Source organism: Eucalyptus grandis, chromosome 1, assembly GCF_016545825.1.
Source record: "Eucalyptus grandis isolate ANBG69807.140 chromosome 1, ASM1654582v1, whole genome shotgun sequence".
NCBI classification, from domain to species: domain Eukaryota; kingdom Viridiplantae; phylum Streptophyta; class Magnoliopsida; order Myrtales; family Myrtaceae; genus Eucalyptus; species Eucalyptus grandis.
Window position 1 is genome coordinate 52,041,222 of NC_052612.1, and position 19,937 is coordinate 52,061,158.

Here is a 19,937-nt window from a genome sequence, read left to right on the forward strand (position 1 = left end):
ATGCTTTTATGCTAGGTTACTCTTGTTGTCCTAAATAATTTGATAATTGCATGACCCCATTATGTATAGACCTCCCGAGATAATAATTGGAACTCATGAAATGACGATGTATTAGAAAATGCACTTTTATCATGCTAATTTACAAATTTCGATTCACATTTGTAGGTCAACCATATGGCGCATGAACTAAAATTGAGTTTGATAATTTAATCTTAACTAGCGTTGCTCAAATATCTGATAGAGCCACAAATGCAAATAATTAAATCAAAATATATTCCACCATATGTGTTTGGACCATGAAGTGATTAAATTGGGAAAAGTGCTAAACAAGTTCTAAACCTTTTGCATTTGTACCAATTTAGTTTTAAATTTTTTTTAGTGCTAATTTAGTTCTAAATTTTTTTACTTGGTGTCAATTCAATTATTTCGGTTAATTTTGGCTAGATTTTGTTGACTGGGCACCGGTTGATTGATGTAGCATGATTGGAGTTTTTCTTTTTTTGGTCGGCCCTACTATAATTTTATGCTAACTCTCACTCTCAGACTTTTGCCCTGCCTTTGGCGTGAGAGTCAAAATCCACTTTTGAAACTAATTTGTCTCCACCCCCAACCCTCCTAAGAAGGTGGGGGATTCGAACCCCCACCTCCCCTTCCATGTTGGAAGAAAGGCCACTGGGGCAAATCCTAGTGGTTGCACAATTAGAGTTGACGTTGGCAACTTTTAATAATATTTTAATATTTTAATATTTTAGATTTTTTTTTCTCTTTTTTTCTTCTCCTCTTCCTTCCTCCCGATGATCGGCTAGAGGTAATGGCTGACGAGGCTTGAGCCCTTACCAATGGGTGCGAGGGTGGCCTCACGTCAAGCTAGTGAGGGTCAAGCCTCGCTCGCCATGGGCAAGGCTAGTTGACCTTGTTAGCCATTGGTGAGGCTCGCCCTTGTTGGATCTTGGCGCAAGGCCAGTTAGAGGTAGCTTAGGTCGTGAGGGTGGCCTCACATTGGGCTATCGAGGCTCAACCTCGCGAGATCCAACAAGGGCAAGCCTTGCGGTAGAGCTTTGCTAGTGGCCGGCGAGGTCGACATTAATCTCATCGCTCGTTGCCTCTGGTCGATTGCCGAGGTTCGGTGACTGGTTGGAGGAAGAAGGAGGAGAAGGAAAAGGAAAAAGAAAAAAAAATTCAATAATATTGAAATATCATAAAAAAATATCTACGTCAGTGTCGATCATGCCACGTCAGTCGGCTGGCGTTTAGTCACCAAAATTTACCCAAAATTAGCTAAAAAGGACTGAATTGGTACAAAGTAAAAATATTTAGGATTAAATTAGTACAAATACAAAAGATTTATGACTTTTTTAACACTTTTCCCCGGTTAAATCAAAGGCATTGGATTCTAGTCCATATCTTCCCCGAACTTGAAAATATCTGTTCAACCGCAGCAAAAACACAAAAAAGAAAAAGGTTTGAAGTAGTAGCATTAGATTGGGCTATATTGAAAGCAACTTTAATTGATTCAGGGGTTAAATTAAGACAGACTTAAATTTAAGGCACAAATTCAGAAGTTCCGTCCATTCCGAGGGCGTATTGGCAATATTCCCGCCCCCAACGGAAAAAAAAATTAAATAAAATAGAAGAAGAAAGACACGTAGACAGCCCGCTCCGCCCCCTTTCAAAAAGACTCAAAACGCCAAAAGGGGTGGCAACTTCCCGCCCTTTTGCCGCTCCCCGTTCTCCTCTCGCAATCTCCCCGGAGTTCCTCCGATTCTCTCCGACCTCCTCAAATCCCGGTGGGAAAAATCCGATCAATCCTTCCGAAATCGCTCTTCCGTTGTCCCTCTCGTTCCGATCGTTCCCGGCCGTAAGGGCTTTCGTTCTGTTCCTTTCTTCCCCGTAGAATCGAATCGAATCAAATCGAGCGCGATGCACATCAAGGAGATCTGCCTGGAGGGCTTCAAATCCTACGCCACCCGGACCATCGTCCCGGGGTTCGACCCCTTCTTCAACGCCATCACCGGCCTCAACGGCTCCGGCAAGTCCAACATCCTCGACTCCATCTGCTTCGTGCTGGGCATCACCAACCTGCAGCAGGTCCGGGCCGCGAACCTGCAGGAGCTCGTCTACAAGCAAGGCCAGGCCGGGATTACGAAAGCCACCGTCTCCATCGTGTTCGATAATTCGGACCGGAGCCGGAGCCCGCTGGGATACGAGGACCACTCCGAGATGACTGTGACGAGGCAGGTGCGTGGTGGTCGTGGAAATTCGCTTTTTTGTTCAGAAAGCGCTTACTACTCCTTGCCTTAGGCGGATTGGCAGTGGCTTTCACATAATTATGCAGTGTATAAGACTGTTTGTAGATGAAATTCAGGAATGGGATGCCTTGTTACATTGAAACTGGGCTACCAGAGGTTTAGCTGAAGACTTGAGCCATTGTCTCAAAATGGAGGAAAACTAGACTGTGAGTTGCAGTGGGTAGTTTAGAGGTGAATTTGATGGTGTTAGGTCTTGTGTGGGTAGTTTAGAGCCGAATTTGATGGTGTTAAGTCTTGTGTGGGTAGCGAATTTGATGGTGTTAAGTCTTGTTTTCTCTATTATCTGGTTGTTCTTTCAATTTGGAGTGAGCTATTTTGATCAAGAAAACAAAATAAAAGCATCAGTCAATCACATCATGCTGACCCATGCTTTTATTGACAATCTTTCAGAAATTTGATATTGAAGTGTGCCCCATCCTCTACATATAATTAAGATGAGTGAGTATCTATAGGATGTTTGAGCGTATAAGTTATCCTGTTCTGCAGATTGTTGTCGGCGGAAGGAATAAGTATTTGATAAATGGAAAGCTTGCCCAACCTAGTCAGGTCCAGAACCTCTTTCACTCGGTACAGCTCAATGTCAACAACCCACACTTCCTCATCATGCAAGGGCGCATCACTAAGGTACTAAATATGAAGCCTCCTGAGATTTTGTCCATGCTTGAGGAGGCAGCAGGTACAAGAATGTATGAGACTAAGAAGGAGGCTGCATTAAAAACGCTGGAGAAGAAGCAGATCAAGGTTGATGAGATAAATAAGCTTCTTGACCAAGAAATTTTGCCTGCCTTGGAGAAGTTGAGGAAAGAACGTATGCAGTACATGCAATGGGCAAACGGGAATGCAGAGTTAGATCGACTTAAAAGGTTCTGCATCGCTTATGATTATGTTCAAGCTGAGAAGATAAAGGAAAATGCGGTCTCTGGTGTGGAACAGATACAGGCCAAAATCTCTGAGCTAGACGAAAATAAAGTGAAGACGCAAGCAGAAGCACAAGAATTGGAGAAGAAGATTTCTGATTTAACTGCACAGAAGGAAGCCAGTATGGGTGGGGAGGTAAAGACGTTGTCTGACAAAGTAGATGCTCTTGCTCGAGATCTCGTGAGGGAAGTGTCCATTCTTAATAACAAAAATGACAACCTTGAGACTGAGAAAAAGAATTCTGATAAGGTATATGGTTGCTGATGCATAGTCTTTGTTTTTTCTACTTGCAAAAATGAGCTTTTTCTCATATTATTGGCGGGTGGATTTTTTTCCTTTTGTGATCTTTACAATTTACTTCCTGATGTACTAGATTCTTAGCAACATAGAAGATCTAAAGCGTTCTGTGGAAGAGAGTGCCTCTGCTGTCAAAAGAGCTGAAGAAGGGACAGTAGGTCTTAGGAGCAAATACGAGGAACTCTTGAAGACTTTGAATGAGAAAGAAAGTGATTACCAGGTAATTAGTTGGTAATTTTTATATTTGGATGCCTACATGCATGTGGATGTCCACTCTCTGCAGTCATAAATTATGATTTACCAAGTGTAATTACCATGAATAGGGCATCCTTGCTGGAAAGAGCAGTGGAAATGAGGAAAAGTGCCTTGAGGACCAGCTAGGTGATGCTAAAATAGCAGTTGGAAGGGCTGATACAGAACTGAAGCAGTTGAAAACAAAGATAGCCCATTGGGAAAGAGAGCTGAAGGAGAAAAGGAAGCAACTGTTGTCAATGCATGAGGAAGCTGTTGCTGTAGAGAATGAACTTAATAGTAGAATAAGAGATGTTGAAAATGTTCAAAAAGCATTAGAATCTGTTCCTTTTAAGGAGGGGGAGATGGAAGCTCTTCAAAAGGTCTGTGAATTCTTCTTACTAGTTCTGTGTTTTCCTTCAACATCATCTTGAAATGTGTCTCCTCCATTTCTTCTTTTGACTGTCAATGACTTCCAGGATCGTGCGCTAGAGTTGGAGATGGTGCAAAAGTTGAAAGAAGACATACGGATTCTTTCAGCACAGTTAGCAAATGTTAATTTTACTTATCGCGATCCCAACAAGAATTTCGATCGATCAAAAGTGAAAGGTGTGGTTTCAAGACTATTCAAAGTGAAGGATAGCTCAACAATGACTGCCTTAGAGGTGGGAACTGTATAATAGTATAGTGGTGTCTTTTTCTGAAGTTCCCACATTTACATAACGTGCAAATAAATTCACATGTTGGAATGTTTGCAGGCCGCAGCTGGTGGAAAGTTGTATAATGTTGTCATTGATACGGAAAATACAGGAAAACAACTGCTACAAAATGGAAATCTTCAAAGAAGAGTAACTTTCATACCTTTAAATAAAATCCAGCCCAATGTGGTGTCTCCTAGTGTTCGGCATGCTGCTGCCAGAGTGGTCAGTCACTGTTTGAAGATAACTTATGCAGTACAAGCTTATCTGTCAAGGTATTTATGTATGTCTTTAGGTCATTAACAAAGATAAATTCTGCATTTTCAGGTTGGCAAGGAGAATGCAGAACTGGCACTTTCATTAGTTGATTATGACAAGGAATTGAAGGTGCTTATGCACATGCTTGTTATAGACTGTCAATTTCTTTAATGAGTTTGATCTGTCAATTGTTATCAAGAGGGTTTTATTTATGGCAATTCATCAGTTGCCTTAAGGTCGTTGATTTTTATTGCAGAGCGCAATGGAATATGTTTTTGGATCAAGTTTTGTATGCAAAACAATGGATGCTGCAAAAGAGGTATATTATGGCAACCCAATTTGTAAGGCACAATGAACTTGATTATTTTTTGAAGCCTCATTGAGTTGTCATTGTCCTTTTGTGTAAGTTTCTAGAACATAATGTGTGAAGGCAGGCATCATTCCTTTCAAATATGTTTTCTAGATGTATTCTGACCATGGTTCAAGTAGAAGAGATATAATTTAGGCGTTGTTAGTTTTTCTGTGGTTTCATAAAATGGACCCCCAATTTGTTCATCAAATATATGACTGCTAACTCTAATGAATATAGAAAGCTGGTGCCTTAAATTCATTTTTGACTTTTCCTTTATTGGGCTTTGCTTTAAGTGTAAGTGACTTGAGGTGCTCATTAGTCTGTGATACAGCATCACATATCCTACCTGAATAGGCATAAGTGAACTATGAGAATGTTGTCCTGGTAGAGTTTCCTCTTCTTTACTTGGTAGTCAGTAAACTGTACTTCCCTGCAAGAAACATTGGTTTAGGTTCTTAGCCTGATGTAATTCCTGAAACATTTTACGATGTGACAATTGTCATTGGTAATACTGTTAATGTTGTCTATTGTAGGATATTCAGAATATGATCTTTACATGTTGCGTGCTTCACAGGTCGCTTTCCATAGGGAGATTCATACTCCAAGTGTCACTCTTGAAGGTGATATATTTCAGCCAAGCGGTCTTTTAACCGGTGGAAGCCGCAAGTAACTTCCTCGTCTCCTTTTTTTCGTTATTTATTGTGCATGGATGCTGTTTCTGTTACAATGGTCAAACATGCGGTGTTATTCTTTTTGGAAGAGAGCTGCTGCATGCTAAATATCATTGCATGGTGCAGGGGTGGAGGTGACCTGTTGAGGCAACTTCGTGATTTGGCAGAGGCCGAGTCAAAACTTGCTATACATCAGAATAGACTATCGGCAATTGAAGCCAAGGTAGACATTGCATACCTCTTTTGCATTTCTACATAAAGATAGCAGACAATTACTATGTGTAACATTTTTAATTGTTAAGGGTTTGTAATGTTAGGGCAAAACTGATGTTTGAATAATTGGAAGAGATTATTTTTTGGGATTCTGAAACCTCATAATGGTCCAACTTGTCCTTGAACTGGGGAAATCCAGTAAAAATGTGAGAAATGTCATAAAATCTGCAGTAATAATGGAATTTCAATTAGATATCACTATTTTATGGGAGCAGATATTGTATTGATGATTCAATACGTACCATTCTGCTTTCTTCTTTCCATGGCTTTTAGCTGTGCTTATAACCCAATTATCTGATGGTTGCACATTTTAGCTTTTCTCATTATCTAACATTAACCACAGATTGCTGAGCTGTCGCCCCTTCAAAAGAAGTTCCTGGATCTCAAATCACAGTTAGAGCTGAAGTCCTATGACCTTTCTTTATTTAAGAGCAGGGCTGAGCAGAATCAGCATCATAAGGTTCTTTCCTCTGCTTTCCGTGGAAATAATATTGTTATTTGTAATACGAAACCTATATTTCCGATCAAAGCAAAGGAAGGATGAAACCTATATTTCTAATGTTGTAAACTGTGATTCTTATGAGCATTGTAGCTTGGTGAATTAGTGAAGAAGATTGAGCAGGACCTTGAAGAATCAAAGTCTGCAGCCAAAGAAAAGCAAATTTTGTATGAGGACTGTGTTGCTACAGTGTCATCGCTTGAGAAATCTATTAAAGAGCATTCAAATAATCGGGAAGGCAGACTCAAGGACTTGCAAAATAGTATCAAAGCAATAAAAACCCAGATGCAACTGGTGTCAAAGGATTTAAAGGTGGGCTAGATTCTTTTGACCCTCACACTATGGATTCATGAAATTCCAGGCATGAGCTTACCTGTGATGGCTCGGTATTCTATTATTGATTGTTTCTAGATTGCATAGGATTTTGTATGCAATTGCAGTGTTAATTGGATGAGATAATGCGACAATGAAGCTATCAACATTTTGATCAATAATATGGACTCTTCTTGTTCCTCCTAGTTTGGGGATTGAATGCTTCCTCTTTGACCATGCCTGTTAATAGGGGCATGAAAATGAAAAGGAGAGGCTCATCATGAAAATGGAAGCAGTCGTACAGGAAATTGCTTCTTTGGAAGGTGAACTAGCTTCTTTACAAAGTCAAATCAATGCTATAGCTTCTGATGTAGAGGAACAGAAATCCAAGGTAACAAAAGAATACTTTCTGGAAATTCTATAGCTGTTTAGAATGGCAACTTATATCTTCTTCTGCAGGTTGCTTCTATAAGGAAGACTCATGAACAGGCCCAGGCAGAGCTCAATCAAATCCGACAGAAGCTGAAGGAATGCGATACTCAGATAAGTTGCTTTGTTAAGGAGCAGCAAAAGCTTCAAGCTGCACTTAGTGAGACAAATCTTGAGAAGAAGAAGATGGAAAATGAGGTAAACTGCAAATGGCTTCTCTTGGACTAAAAATCAACCATTGTGGATACTAAAGAGTTTGTCTTTCACTCTCTTTATCAGGTAAAACGTATGGAAACAGAACAGAAAGATTGTTCTTTGAAGGTGGAAAAAATGATTGAGAAGCACGCCTGGATTGCTTCTGAGAGGCAGCTTTTTGGAAGAAGTGGAACTGATTATGATTTTGCTTCTCGTGATCCATACAAAGCAAGCGAGGAACTGGAAAAATTACAAGCTGAACAGTCTGGGTGAGTTATTCACTTTGTACTCTTAATCAAGCTTTTCTATTATTTGCAATTGTGTTTCTTTTCTTTATTAGAAACGTAAGTTTTTCTCATATGCTATGAGTTCAAAAATTGATTGCATATGCATCTTTCGGTTGCTGAAGGCTTGAGAAAAGAGTAAACAAGAAAGTTATGGCAATGTTTGAGAAAGCAGAAGATGAATATAATGGGTTGATGTCCAAGAAGAACATTATTGAGGTCAGTTGCTTTCTATCTGCCAGATTAGGCTTCTGTTTTGGACTTCTTACTCTAATATGTTGTAGCTGGCCTTGGCAGAATGATAAATCAAAGATAAAGAAGGTTATTGAAGAACTAGATGAGAAGAAGAAGGAAACACTAAAAGTTACTTGGGTTAAGGTTAACAAGTAAGTTCTTTCATGCTACTTGTGTGCTTTCCATAGTTTTTTGTTTCAGATATATCTAATTCTTTTAATGTTCCTGATTTTTTGTCAACATTTCCTTCTCAGTGACTTTGGATCAATATTTTCTACCCTGTTACCTGGCACATCAGCAAAACTTGAGCCTCCAGAAGGATGCAACTTCTTAGATGGGCTTGAGGTTCGTGTTGCATTTGGAGGTGTCTGGAAGCAGTCACTATCGGAACTGAGTGGAGGGCAGCGATCTTTACTCGCTCTTTCTCTAATCCTTGCACTGCTTCTCTTCAAACCAGCTCCGTTGTATATACTAGATGAGGTATGGTTTTTTGTTAGAAGATGCGATTCATATGCATTAGGTCTCTTTTTCTGTTGATGATCGGCAAATGATGATACCTGACAGGTTGATGCGGCACTTGATTTAAGTCACACGCAGAACATAGGAAGGATGATTAAAACTCACTTTCCTCATTCCCAGGTACATAAACTTCTTGGTGAAAGACATGCATACTGTGCATGAGAATCATGAGGATAACCTGAATGCTCATTATAGGTGGCTTAGATGATATGGGGAATTGCAGGTTCAGTCTGGTGTCTTGGTGAAAATCTGAAGAGAATCGCATTGACAAATTTTATCTGCATTTATTATACATGAAAATAGCCACAAGCGTTGATATTTATAGCATAACACCACAGGTTTCACTTACTATGCCATTACTCCTCTAAGTGAAACTTAAGTATTTGCTGGTAGATTCAGATTTTGTCGTAGGAAGGGGTGCGAGGCGTGCATATTAAATTTGTTTGTCAAGATCAATGATTGAACTCGGGCCACCTGTATTATTTTGATATGGTAAATAATTCAGAGGGAATAATGGAGATTACAGACAAAAAGTTTAGATTGCCAATAGGAACCGATTGTCAATAGGAACTGAGTTTTGGATCAAGCGTGAAAACAACAGAACACTTTGCAGAATTGTATGGCATTGTTAATAGTGTTTATATATAAAAATCAGGCCTCTTTCTCTCGAATCAGGTCCACTACATGGGCTCTGCAAAGAAGCCTTCTGTCCAGTAAGACAAATAAATAGAAAGAAAACTTGTTCACAGAGCATAATGTACTTTTGACAATTAATGCAGCTCCTATTGCAGCAGATTTCATTGCCATCGCTGTTTACTCTAATCTCTGCAACCTGTCTTGATTTTGGTGTTTCTATATTGCAGTTTATCGTTGTTTCTTTGAAGGAAGGGATGTTCAATAATGCTAACGTTCTTTTCCGTACAAAGTTTGTCGACGGTGTTTCCACTGTCCAGCGCACGGTTGCATCCAAGCAGAGCAAGTGATCTCAATTCTCACGGAAGTAGCAAGCCGCAGAATTGTATGTTGTCACGACACAAGTTAACAGTCAGTAAATTATAGCATTCGATCAACGGGATATTTCAACTTGAAAGTGTCCTTTTGTCTAACAGTAACACCCGGAATCATGAGCTGAGTCAATGTTTCTTTGACACAGATGACTTTAATGTAGTTTAAAACGTCCTTTTCCCCAACCCTCGGTGATCAAGAGTTAGTAAACCATATTGCCTTTATCTTCAACATCGGGGCGATATTTACAAAAAATTGTTATGTTCGCCTTGGAGTCTAGATCTTCTGGAATGGAGATGTCAGTCAAAGAAAGCTTACGTGAATCTATTTGAACTTGGTATTGAGTGGCTGAACTTAGGGCAGATGATCATCAGGATCAAAGGCACAGGAATTTTATGATCTGTACACATATTCGGGTGTACTTAGAAAAAAGAAAAAGAAAAAAGGAGGCGCATTGTACTGCCCTCCGCAAGCTTCCAATGGCAATTTCTGATTTAATAATGTGCTTAGTGATCGCTTGGTTATCTTGTTAATCTCGCTTCCATGATTTCCATCATGATCTTGATGATTCGCTAAGTGGATTGTGTGCGTTTCATTGTCAAAATGCTTTTCTGTTGATCTGTTTGATTTATCGTTTTGGATTTACCCATTTTGCCTTTTTTTTTTCTTCTTGTTCTAATCAAGCTACACCATCAACAAATCATGAAAAATTAGTCATTAAGTTTCAATTTGCTTCTATATCCAACATGAAAACGTGGGAAGCAACGTACATTTTGTTGTCTTTGGCTTTCTTTATTTGTAAGAAAATTTATAAACGAGAAAGTCTACTGAATGTGTTTTTTCTTTGGGTCAATGAAACAAAAGTTCTCTCATCTAAAGGTCGAATGGTTTCAATTCCTATCGATTTGTGTATTCATTTTAACATTTTTTTTTCTTAGTGAACATTGAGTTTTTCAATTCAATCGTTATTATTATGAGTAACTTGATCTAATAGAAGGGATTATAATTTAGAAGTAAATTTATCCATTATCCTCTCCCGAGATATTTGGTAGAGGTTATTTTCATAACAATAAACATTTCCTCCATCACTAAAATCTTCTTCGGTAGTAAACACTCACCTACTTTCCTCTTCTTCTCACTGCTTCTCTGAAATTGATCTAAATTTCGAGAAGTGTTCGATATAATGTTTGCGTGTGGAGGGACTCCCCTCTTTTGAGTTAGATTAAATCGTCGTACATCAGTAGAGGGCATGCTTTAGGAGTTTAATTATCCTTCGGAAGACAAATCCATCAAACGGCTAGTAAGGAGCTGTTTGTTTGTGTTCCCGGTGTCTGTTCATTAACACAATTTCTGTTATTTTGTTTCGGGGGAAAAAAAAAAAACGAGTTTATTTGAGTTTTTGTTCCAAATCTATTTTTTTGTTCATGGGAACAAATTTGGAATAGAAACAATAAATAAGAAAAACTTGTTTCTTATTGTTGGAACACTTCTGAAAAATAAACTTTTCTCTATCCTATTTTTTTTTTTCTTTCTTTCTTCTTTTTCTTTAGCTAGTTGCTGGCCTGGCCATGACCGGCGATCGGTTGTTGAGGGCCAGCGACCTCGCAGGAGTGTCGCCGGCCCCGGCGAGGCCGAGTGTTGCCACCCTCGTCGGCCGATCGCCGACCATGGCCGAGAGACCGGTGGCAAACCAAAAGGAAGAAAAAGAAAAAAAAAAGAAAAAAAGGAAAATAAAAATATTAAAAATATTAGAAAATTAAAATAAAAAGGAAAATAAATTAAAAATATTAAAAATAAAAGAAATAAAAAATTATACGTGTTTTAACTTTTTTAATTTTAAAAAATAAATTATACAAGAAAAAAGAAATTATATAAAAATATTAATAAATTAAAAAAATTAAAAAATTATACGAAATAATTTTTGAATAAAAAGTTAGGGCGCAAACGTTTGGTAATTGTGTAGTGTTCATTAATTGTTCCAAATCAATTTCTTTTAATTTTTAAATAATTTTTTTACTTTTTCCTTTTTTTCTTTTCTTTTTTATTTTCATTTTTTTCTTTTCATTTTCCTTTTTTTCTTTTCTTTTTCCTTTTTTTCTTTTCTTTTTCTCATCTTCTTCTTCTTCTTCGCCGGCGACCTAAATTATACGGGCCCTCGTTTACCAAAAAGCCGGATCTGGCGAGGCGAGGCCGAGCCCCAAATTATATAAGTTTACAAAAGCTCGTTGGGCTTGCCTCCGGCGAGCTCGCCGGGCCGTGGCCGGCGCGGCGGCGGCGGAGGTGCGGATGGTGGCCGGTGGGCGGGCGGTAAAAAATTATTTAGTCGAAGGGAAGAAGAAAATAAAATAATCAACTTTTTTTGATTTTTTTATTTCTATTTCTCGAAATAATTTTTGAATAAAAAGTTACTAAATACACTTAAATGACCGAAGGATTTGTCTGATGTAACCGGGCTTCAGCAGGCAATTTATGACTTTAATGCAGGTTCCTCGGCTGGTCCCGGCCTCTTCCTAATTCCAGCCTCCTGAGCGCACTTCGACAACGACACATCACCGCACGCCCGACGCACGTTCCCCACCAAACCGAAAAAGCTGAACACGACGACAATAACATAAAACCGCTCTTCAGTCGACAGTTTTCGAAGCGTCGAACCCTCATGTCCCAGCCCTGATCTCACTGAATCCGCCATGAAAAGGAGCCACATTCCTCCCTTGCTCGACCGCAAATGGCTCGCCCCGCTGCTCATCACCTCCTCTCTCTCCCTCCTCCTCTTCCTCTCCTTCTCCCTCATCAACGCCAAGTTCCCGCCGCCCGCCTCCGGCTTCTCCGGCGGGGGCTCGTCCTCGGAGCTCCCGCGGCTGCCGAGGCTCGCGTACTTGATAACCGGCACGAAGGACGACGGCGCCCGCGTGAAGCGCCTCCTGCAGGCGGTGTACCACCCGAGGAACTATTACCTGATCCACCTGGATCTCGAGGCGCCTGAGGGCGAGCGGCTCGAGCTCGCGAGGTATGTGAAGTCGGAGGGTGTGGTGAGGGAGTTCGGGAACGTGATGGTGATCGGGGATGCGGACTTGGTCACGGCGCAGGGCCCGACGATGATCGCTTCCACGCTGCACGCGATCGCGGTCCTGTTGAAGCGGGCCAAGGATTGGGACTGGTTCATCAATCTCAGCGCTTCGGATTATCCTCTCGTGCCGCAAGATGGTTGGTTTGTTATTTTCCCTTACGCGAGCCGATCCTTTACTGAGATTTCTCGTTCACGATGACTGCTTTGACGCAATCCTGTTTTATGTGGATTACATTCTGTTGCAGTATTCTTTTGTTGGTTGAACTTTTAAATCCAAGTGAAATTGAGCTCACTAAACATCTGTAGTAGTGAATTTTAATCCATCATTTCTGCAATGTGAAGACTTAAGGGGTGGAGTTTTTCAGTGTCTGTTATGTGTGCGGAGGAATGAGGAGAAGTAGAGACTGAAAACAGGTCTAATCCAATCCTAGTCTTGTTTTGAACTTCAAAAACATCAAATTTCACTATCGATTCAGCCACGGGAATGAAGTTTGAAGTGACTAGCTAATTGCAAGGTATGGACTTTATGGCATCGTTAGGTTTGTTTTACCAACCAATCTAAATAATTTTAAGGTGTGAGTTGTCAGCTTGCCATTATTATGAGGATTCATTTATATTATTCATGTCCTAGATTATGCATACAGCCAACATTTTATTTTCTTGGCCCGCTATGGAGTTAGATTGTCCAAGCAACCATTCTATGAAGGAGTGAAAATTGAAACCCGTGTACATTAGAGGCCTTACAAGGGCCATTGATGGTGGGAATGCAATGGCGTGGAAGACAGGGGAGGGGGTTGGGTTTTTTATTCCTTTTCTTTATTGGGGGAGTGGGGAAGAGATAATGGGGGAGTTGGAGCTATCAACTACCTAATATACACTCTTGAATTGCCTGCTTTAACATGTGAATTGTCTAAACAGTGTGTAAATTGAAAAATCAAAATAAAAGCTCAAAAGAAGTAGCTGGTGCTGGGCCTCTGCAAGTTGTTCAGCATATCTTCTATTTGTGCAAAGGATTGCCCGTTTGGTAATGCTTGATTTAGAGATGGCTGAATGGAGGTGTGCCTCTTGAATGTGGGTGCAAGTTGGAGTATTCATCATTAAGTTTTTATGGTAGATGTTGGAATAATTTCCAAACAGTCTTGACTCTTTTATTTGTCGTCACTTCTGTGTGTGGATCTCTATTTTTATGGGCATGGACTGGAGAAGGGGTGATAGAGATGAACCATTATATCTCTACTTAATCAGATGTATAGTGGCAACTTTTATCACTCACATGTGGAACCATTCTGTCTTCTATTGCATGAAGTGTGCTAGTTATCACGAGGTCGATTTTGACTGGCAGCCCTGTGATGCTGTCAAGCGCACCACGCCTTGGCCAGGCCACATCACAAACACAATCCCACAAGTCAGGCCACGCGTAGCATGATCCAATGCAAGCATACATGGTCACGGCTTCCCCTCTGTCATGTTCACAGCACCTGTGCCTGCAAACCAGGCCAGGATGTCCTGGTCACATTGCACACCTGATCAAGCTGGTGACCAAGTCACAAACACTTTCTCATGCTTGTGAAAACCTGGTCACTCCCAAGGGTTGTTCACGTTCCAAACACATAGAAACACTCATTGGACAAGTCAGAATTGAGCACAAGGTTCGGAATAGCCCAGATGCTCGCACACACTGAGGGATTGAAATGCACAATAGATGCTGAAACCTTCCAACAATCTTATTGATTCAAACTCACACAACACAACATGTCTGAGCCTCTCAGACTCATTACAAACTCACGGAAATTACAGTTTCTGATCTGGATACACCCAGACAGACTCAAGATATACACAAGGGACAAGTGGTTGCAACATGCTACTCGGATTATTACAAGTGTCCTTTGGTTACCAACTTTGCTTTAGACCAATCCCCCTGGATTTTCCAGGCCTTATCTGCAATTAACTGCCCCGGAACCTGTCCAGCAGACCTTTGCAACATTCAGCAACTGCCTTTGGCACTCATGGACACACATCTGACTGAGTTGCAACTTTGGGCACACTAGCACACTCAGGCACACTGCTTGTTCACTGGCTCACACACATGCTCATTGGTCATCTCCTAGATTGCCTCCTCATATAGCCTGATCACATGACCCACTGACTCGCACTTGCACCACATGTCTGGTCACATGACCAGTCCACCTGTTGGCATAACTCATGCATGAACACTAGACAGAGCATGAGCATGCAATCCATATAGTGTGTTGCCCATGTCAATCCTCCAAGTCGGTCCATCCATGCTCAAGACTTGATCATCATGAACCCCTAGCCAATGCAAGTCTATATAATGCTAATTCCTTTTGCCTATATTATGCACTAGCACTGTGCTTGTGCATTTTGATCCTGAACCGGTCCCCTTTGCATTTGGATCATCTAAGAACAGCAGCCTGTGCTTTGATGAAGCTCTGTGATTCCAATTTGCATGGATCAATCCCTCCGAAATGCCATTGATTTATTACTGATCATCCATTGCCCTGCCCAAGCACAGCCACCCCATGCTCATGATTGACACTCGGCATGAACTCAAGGCTGCAGCCCATGCCAAGCTTGATGCACCTATTCAAGGACCTCACACTAGTCATGGTGGCTAATTTGAATCTTGACTTCTAATAAGTTACCAGTGATGAGTATTACCTAACTTAGTCCTTTCTCAGTATGATTTATGTGGTATTAAATCATGCCCGTAATGTTCTATGAGATTAGTAAGTTACATGGAGATGGCACCAGATATCATAGAACTCTTAGTTCACTTTCCAGCAGATTTATGGTAACAAGAAGAGCTTGCTTTCTAGATCGAGTGTTTTTAAATCCATAGTCACATGGCCAAACCTTTTGTAAGGACACAAAATATCACTCTGCAAAAGCTTCAGTCCCATAATATTCTACAGTAGTCCTTATTATTATTAACTCTCTGCTAGGGTGCAGTCCGTGGTAATCATGATTTATCATTTGTCTAATATTGCTTCTGTACAAAATAGGGTTGGAGTAAGTATGAAATTTGGATGGAAGCTTGACTATTTTCTTTTTATATGTTTTTAATTCCAGATCTCTTGCACATTTTCTCATACTTGCCTAGGGATCTAAATTTCCTTGAGCACAGTGGTGACCTCGGCTATAAAGAGTGAGAAAGTCATGCCAGTAGTATTGTTCCTTTTTGTGTTGTACGTTTTTGAATTTGGACATCTTCAGTCACTTTTCCTGATGAAAATTCTTGTACAAGCTTGCAGGGTTGAACGAGCAAGACCTATCATTATAGATCCGGGCTTGTATCATTTGAAGAAATCTGGTGTATTCTATGCAAAAGAGAGAAGATCTTTACCAGCTTCTTTCAAACTATTTATGGGTAAAACACCAGTTTAATTTCAGAGTCTCATTGCACCAAATTGATCAGAAACTTTTCTGAAATATTTTTAGTACAACTGCTCACAATTATTTAGTATTTGAAAAAGAAGTTTTCCCTCTAATTGAATTTTCAAAGTTCTTTGGACGGGTGAAGTGCAACTTAGTCTTTTACTGGTTGGTAACTGTTATTAGGGATATCAATTATAAAAAAAATTGTTGTCAGGGACCTTTGACTTTTTATGTTACTCAAGCATTAAAAGTTGCAAAATTGCATGCATAGGTTGTTATCTAGGGCATATTTGATACGCTTAAAGTCTATTGGTTGTTGATGCCTATCTATATCAAAATCTTATTTTGACTGCGACTGTTGGGCTGAGTAGGGGAAATCCTATGTGTGCTACTGGCGCATATGTCTGTTTGCATGCATGCTGAATCTTTACTTCTCAGTGATATTGATTGTGCTGCATTTTGTGTTCTCTGCAATACTTGCAATATTTGTGCTAATAGAGGAGCAGCACCCTATTATTGGGGAAATGGTGCAAACCATTAAATGCTGTAATTCTGCAATAGAAAGTGTGACATTATTTTCTTACTCGAGTTCATCATAAATGTTTGGCCGATGTGCCCTTCTGTCTTTAATAATTCATCTCCATCACCAGGATCTGCATGGGTTGTCCTCACGAAGCCATTCCTGGAATTCTGTGTCTGGGGATGGGACAATCTCCCTCGCACACTTCTCATGTACTACACAAATTTCCTGTCGTCACCTGAGGGTTATTTTCACACAGTTGTCTGTAACCATAAGGATTACCAGAATACGACCATCAATCACGACTTGCGTTACAGTAGGTGGGATAATCCTCCTAAGCAGCATCCCATAACGTTGACGATGGAACATTTAGACGACATGGTCCGGAGTGGAGCTCCATTTGCTCGTAAGTTTGAGAAGGACGATCCTGTTCTTAATAGGATTGATAAGGAGCTTCTGATGAGGTTGGATGGCCGATTCACACCTGGTGCTTGGTGTATGGGAAGCAGCAGGGCAGGTAAGGATCCTTGTTTGGTTTCTGGGAGTCCTATTGTTGTTAAACCAACTTTGAGTTCAAGAAGGCTTGAAAAGCTAATTGCAAACCTCCTTGATCCTGAAACTTTTAGAGGTAAACAGTGCAAATAAATAACTACGTGATATTTCTTTCTTTTTCTGATTAATCCTACTGTGCTTCTATATTAAGAAAGCCGCTAAATCGCTCAATCTCTAAATTCTGTACATTTTATTGCTTGAACCGGCTAATCTGCTATGAATAGTAGTAAATGTTGCTTTTAGTCTCTACCACTTGGCGAGATGCTGTCGTATTCACAAAGCTCTCATTGTGCTGCTATTATGGTGACCATATGATCAAGATGCAAATTGTTTAGAGTATAACTCCACTTTTGGTGTCCTATTATAGTTTGGCTGAAAATGAAATATCTAGGATACTCATCGGGCTGCATTTCAACTGGGAAAATGGTTTCGTTTCATGGAATGTATACATTCGTCTCCATGTATGGAGGTTAATAAAGTAAGTAGACTTGATGTGGGTCTATCCCATTCTTGCGGATAAAGTGTATACATGGCATGGCTAGATTGAGAGGACGGGACTTAATATGCATCTGAGGATGGTAAGCACTAGAGTGTGGGGCCATGTCCATCCCAATACAACTAAATCCACCTTATTTTCACTAAAGAGACGAAATCTCTTTCGATAAAATCCCAATTTGCATAGCTTCCTTCTATTTATAAATTTTCCTATTATGGATTTCCTTCAGAGTTTATATGCTATAGAAATTCGTCAGAATTTAGTTTATGTATTGGTTTAGTTAAGTTTGATTTTGTATTAAACTTTCATAACAATGGTATTGACTTGTCTTTGGAAACAAATTATTATGGTTCCAGATTTTTTTTTTTCATTATAATTGAAATAACTACATTTATGTTGATGTTTATTATACCTTATTTTCATCTTCAAAATTTTATGATAATGATGTGAATATATGACATACCAAATTTGGTCATATTGGCTAACAACGAATAAATACATTAGTTAAAGAGATCTTATTGGGCAATATTGAAAGAGTTGATTTGCCTATTTGCTAGCATTACCTATTGGGAAAAACAACTTGAAAACAATTTGGGGGAAATAAAAATACAAGATTTGAGTTTCCTTTGCAATACCCATTCGGACACCTGTGATCTAATGAATGTAAGAGCAATACATTTGCATCACATTTATAGATGATTATACTTGATTTAGCTATGTCAATTTGATTTCTCATAAATCTAAGGCATTAAGTTGCTTTAGAAAATTCATGAGCTTGGTATTTGATCAAGTTCGAGAATATTTATGAAATAGAAAGACAATTGATTATTTTAGCAACTCATCAACAAAATGATATTACAGAGAGAAAAAATAGAACCATAATTGAAATGGTTAGATTTATGATGGTACAAACTAATTTCCCAAAATTTTAGAGTGATGTTTTGTTAACTGTTACTCATATATTTAATTATTTGCCTTCTAAATCAGTGATTTCCACTTGATATGAGTTATGGACAAGTTAAAAACTTGATTTAAGTTTTTGTAAACCTTGGGAATGGATTACTTATACTCATGAACTTTCTCACAAATATGAAAATTAGGTCTTAGAGGCAAAAGTTTCATAATATACTCAGCACTCAAAAGGGTGTATATATAATAAAAGTGTAATTGAATTTGAATCACGAGAAGTTACATTATTAGAAAATGAATTTTTGAAAAATAGCGAAATTGGTGAATATTATTATCTATTTGAAACTTTGGATTGTGATTATGAAAATGTTGGTTAACATACTATTATTTCATTAAAGTGGAAGATGCATCGCCACGGTCATCTCGTCTTTTTAGGTGGATATTGTAATTCTGATGCTCTCAGAATTTTAGTATATGAGTTCATCCTAAATAGCATGCTGGACTCCCATTTGCATAATGAGTATCAATCCCCTAATGATTAGAGATCTCTGTTGCGATAGGCATGCATAACATAGTATGCTTAGGCCAAGGCATGATAGGGCTATCAATACTTGTAATGACATTTGGGGAATTATAATCAATTGAATTTTAGGCTTTGAAATAACTAAGCATACCACGTTACTTATGCATGCCTATCATAATATAGATCAAGTCAGCCGATCATTTCCAAATGAGAGTCTAGCGTGTTGTTTAGGACAAAGTGTCAAAAATACAATATCCAACTAGAGAGACGAGGTGACTGTGGTGGATGCGGCTTTCACTCGAATGAAATGATGGTATGTTAACTCCAATATTTTCATAATCATGATCTAAAGTTTCAAACATAGAATAATATTCACCAATTTTGCTCTTTTTAGGGAATACATTATTTAAAAATGTGATATTTCGTGATTCAAATCTAATTACACTTTCACTAAAGATATCCTTTTGAGTGCTTTTAGTATATTAAGAAAATATTTTTTTTTTGCCTTTAAGCATTGTGTGATTCTTTCTTTTCCCATGTTGGTTAAACCTTGGTTTTTTTCCTTAAAAATTTGCTCCTTACCACTCCACTTTTTGAACCCATCATGATTCTTATGCTTGAGTCCAAAGCCCTTGAGAAAATATTGACTGCAATTCGGATTTCACTGTTATAATCCAAGTCCACTCATTGGGCGACACGTGTCGTTTGGGCCCCACCGCATTAGAACCTTGACACCCATACTCTATGGCCTTGTTTGGTTTAGCATTTCCGAAGGGCTTTCAGTCTCGAAAGCCCATTGAGAAAAAAAATTTGATGTTTGGTTCAGCATTTGGAGGTGTCATTGTCCAAATGCTGATCTTTGAAATGTTGAAAGCCCACCTGCTTTGGGCATTCAACATTTGTGGAATTTCAGTTTTCTTATTAATGAATTTTTTTTTCCAAACATATATGACCATATTTACTATCATGAAATGATTCTTTCTAGTCAAA

General features: G+C 39.2%; 2 protein-coding genes across 3 annotated transcripts; both read left to right on the forward strand.

The window, feature by feature from the left end:
• The first annotated feature begins 1,687 nt into the window (after positions 1-1,687).
• On the forward strand, positions 1,688-9,739 carry LOC104449753 (structural maintenance of chromosomes protein 2-1). Its single transcript, XM_010064012.3, has 20 exons — positions 1,688-2,238; positions 2,796-3,476; positions 3,601-3,744; positions 3,848-4,138; positions 4,235-4,420; positions 4,514-4,678; positions 4,781-4,840; positions 4,968-5,030; positions 5,638-5,729; positions 5,861-5,957; positions 6,351-6,467; positions 6,600-6,818; positions 7,069-7,209; positions 7,278-7,445; positions 7,527-7,711; positions 7,852-7,945; positions 8,024-8,112; positions 8,215-8,440; positions 8,525-8,599; positions 9,343-9,739. Exons 1-20 carry the CDS (start codon positions 1,921-1,923, stop codon positions 9,460-9,462), a joined length of 3,531 nt encoding a protein of 1,176 aa, XP_010062314.2. The 5' UTR covers positions 1,688-1,920; the 3' UTR covers positions 9,463-9,739.
• A 2,338-nt stretch (positions 9,740-12,077) lies between these two features.
• LOC104449762 (beta-glucuronosyltransferase GlcAT14C) lies at positions 12,078-17,190 on the forward strand. Of its 2 annotated transcripts, XM_010064023.3 has the most exons (4): positions 12,082-12,688; positions 15,642-15,717; positions 15,824-15,939; positions 16,598-17,190. In XM_010064023.3, the coding sequence occupies exons 1-4, from the start codon at positions 12,172-12,174 to the stop codon at positions 17,110-17,112; spliced, it is 1,224 nt and encodes a 407-aa protein (XP_010062325.2). In that variant the 5' UTR covers positions 12,082-12,171; the 3' UTR covers positions 17,113-17,190. The 2 variants fall into 2 exon arrangements, with proteins under 2 accessions (XP_018716468.2, XP_010062325.2); XM_018860923.2 differs by lacking the exon at positions 15,642-15,717 and having other exon boundaries at positions 12,078-12,688; positions 15,817-15,939.
• The last annotated feature ends 2,747 nt before the right edge of the window (positions 17,191-19,937 follow it).

Coding starts and splice junctions, on each gene's coding strand:
- LOC104449753 (XM_010064012.3), top strand. CDS start 1,921: ATGCACATCAAGGAGATCTGCCTGGAGGGCTTCAAATCCTACGCCACC. Junction 3,477..3,600: donor AGAAAAAGAATTCTGATAAG/GTATATGGTTGC, acceptor CTGATGTACTAG/ATTCTTAGCAACATAGAAGA. Junction 8,441..8,524: donor CGTTGTATATACTAGATGAG/GTATGGTTTTTT, acceptor GATACCTGACAG/GTTGATGCGGCACTTGATTT.
- LOC104449762 (XM_010064023.3), top strand. CDS start 12,172: ATGAAAAGGAGCCACATTCCTCCCTTGCTCGACCGCAAATGGCTCGCC. Junction 12,689..15,641: donor TCCTCTCGTGCCGCAAGATG/GTTGGTTTGTTA, acceptor TTTTAATTCCAG/ATCTCTTGCACATTTTCTCA. Junction 15,718..15,823: donor GGTGACCTCGGCTATAAAGA/GTGAGAAAGTCA, acceptor ACAAGCTTGCAG/GGTTGAACGAGCAAGACCTA.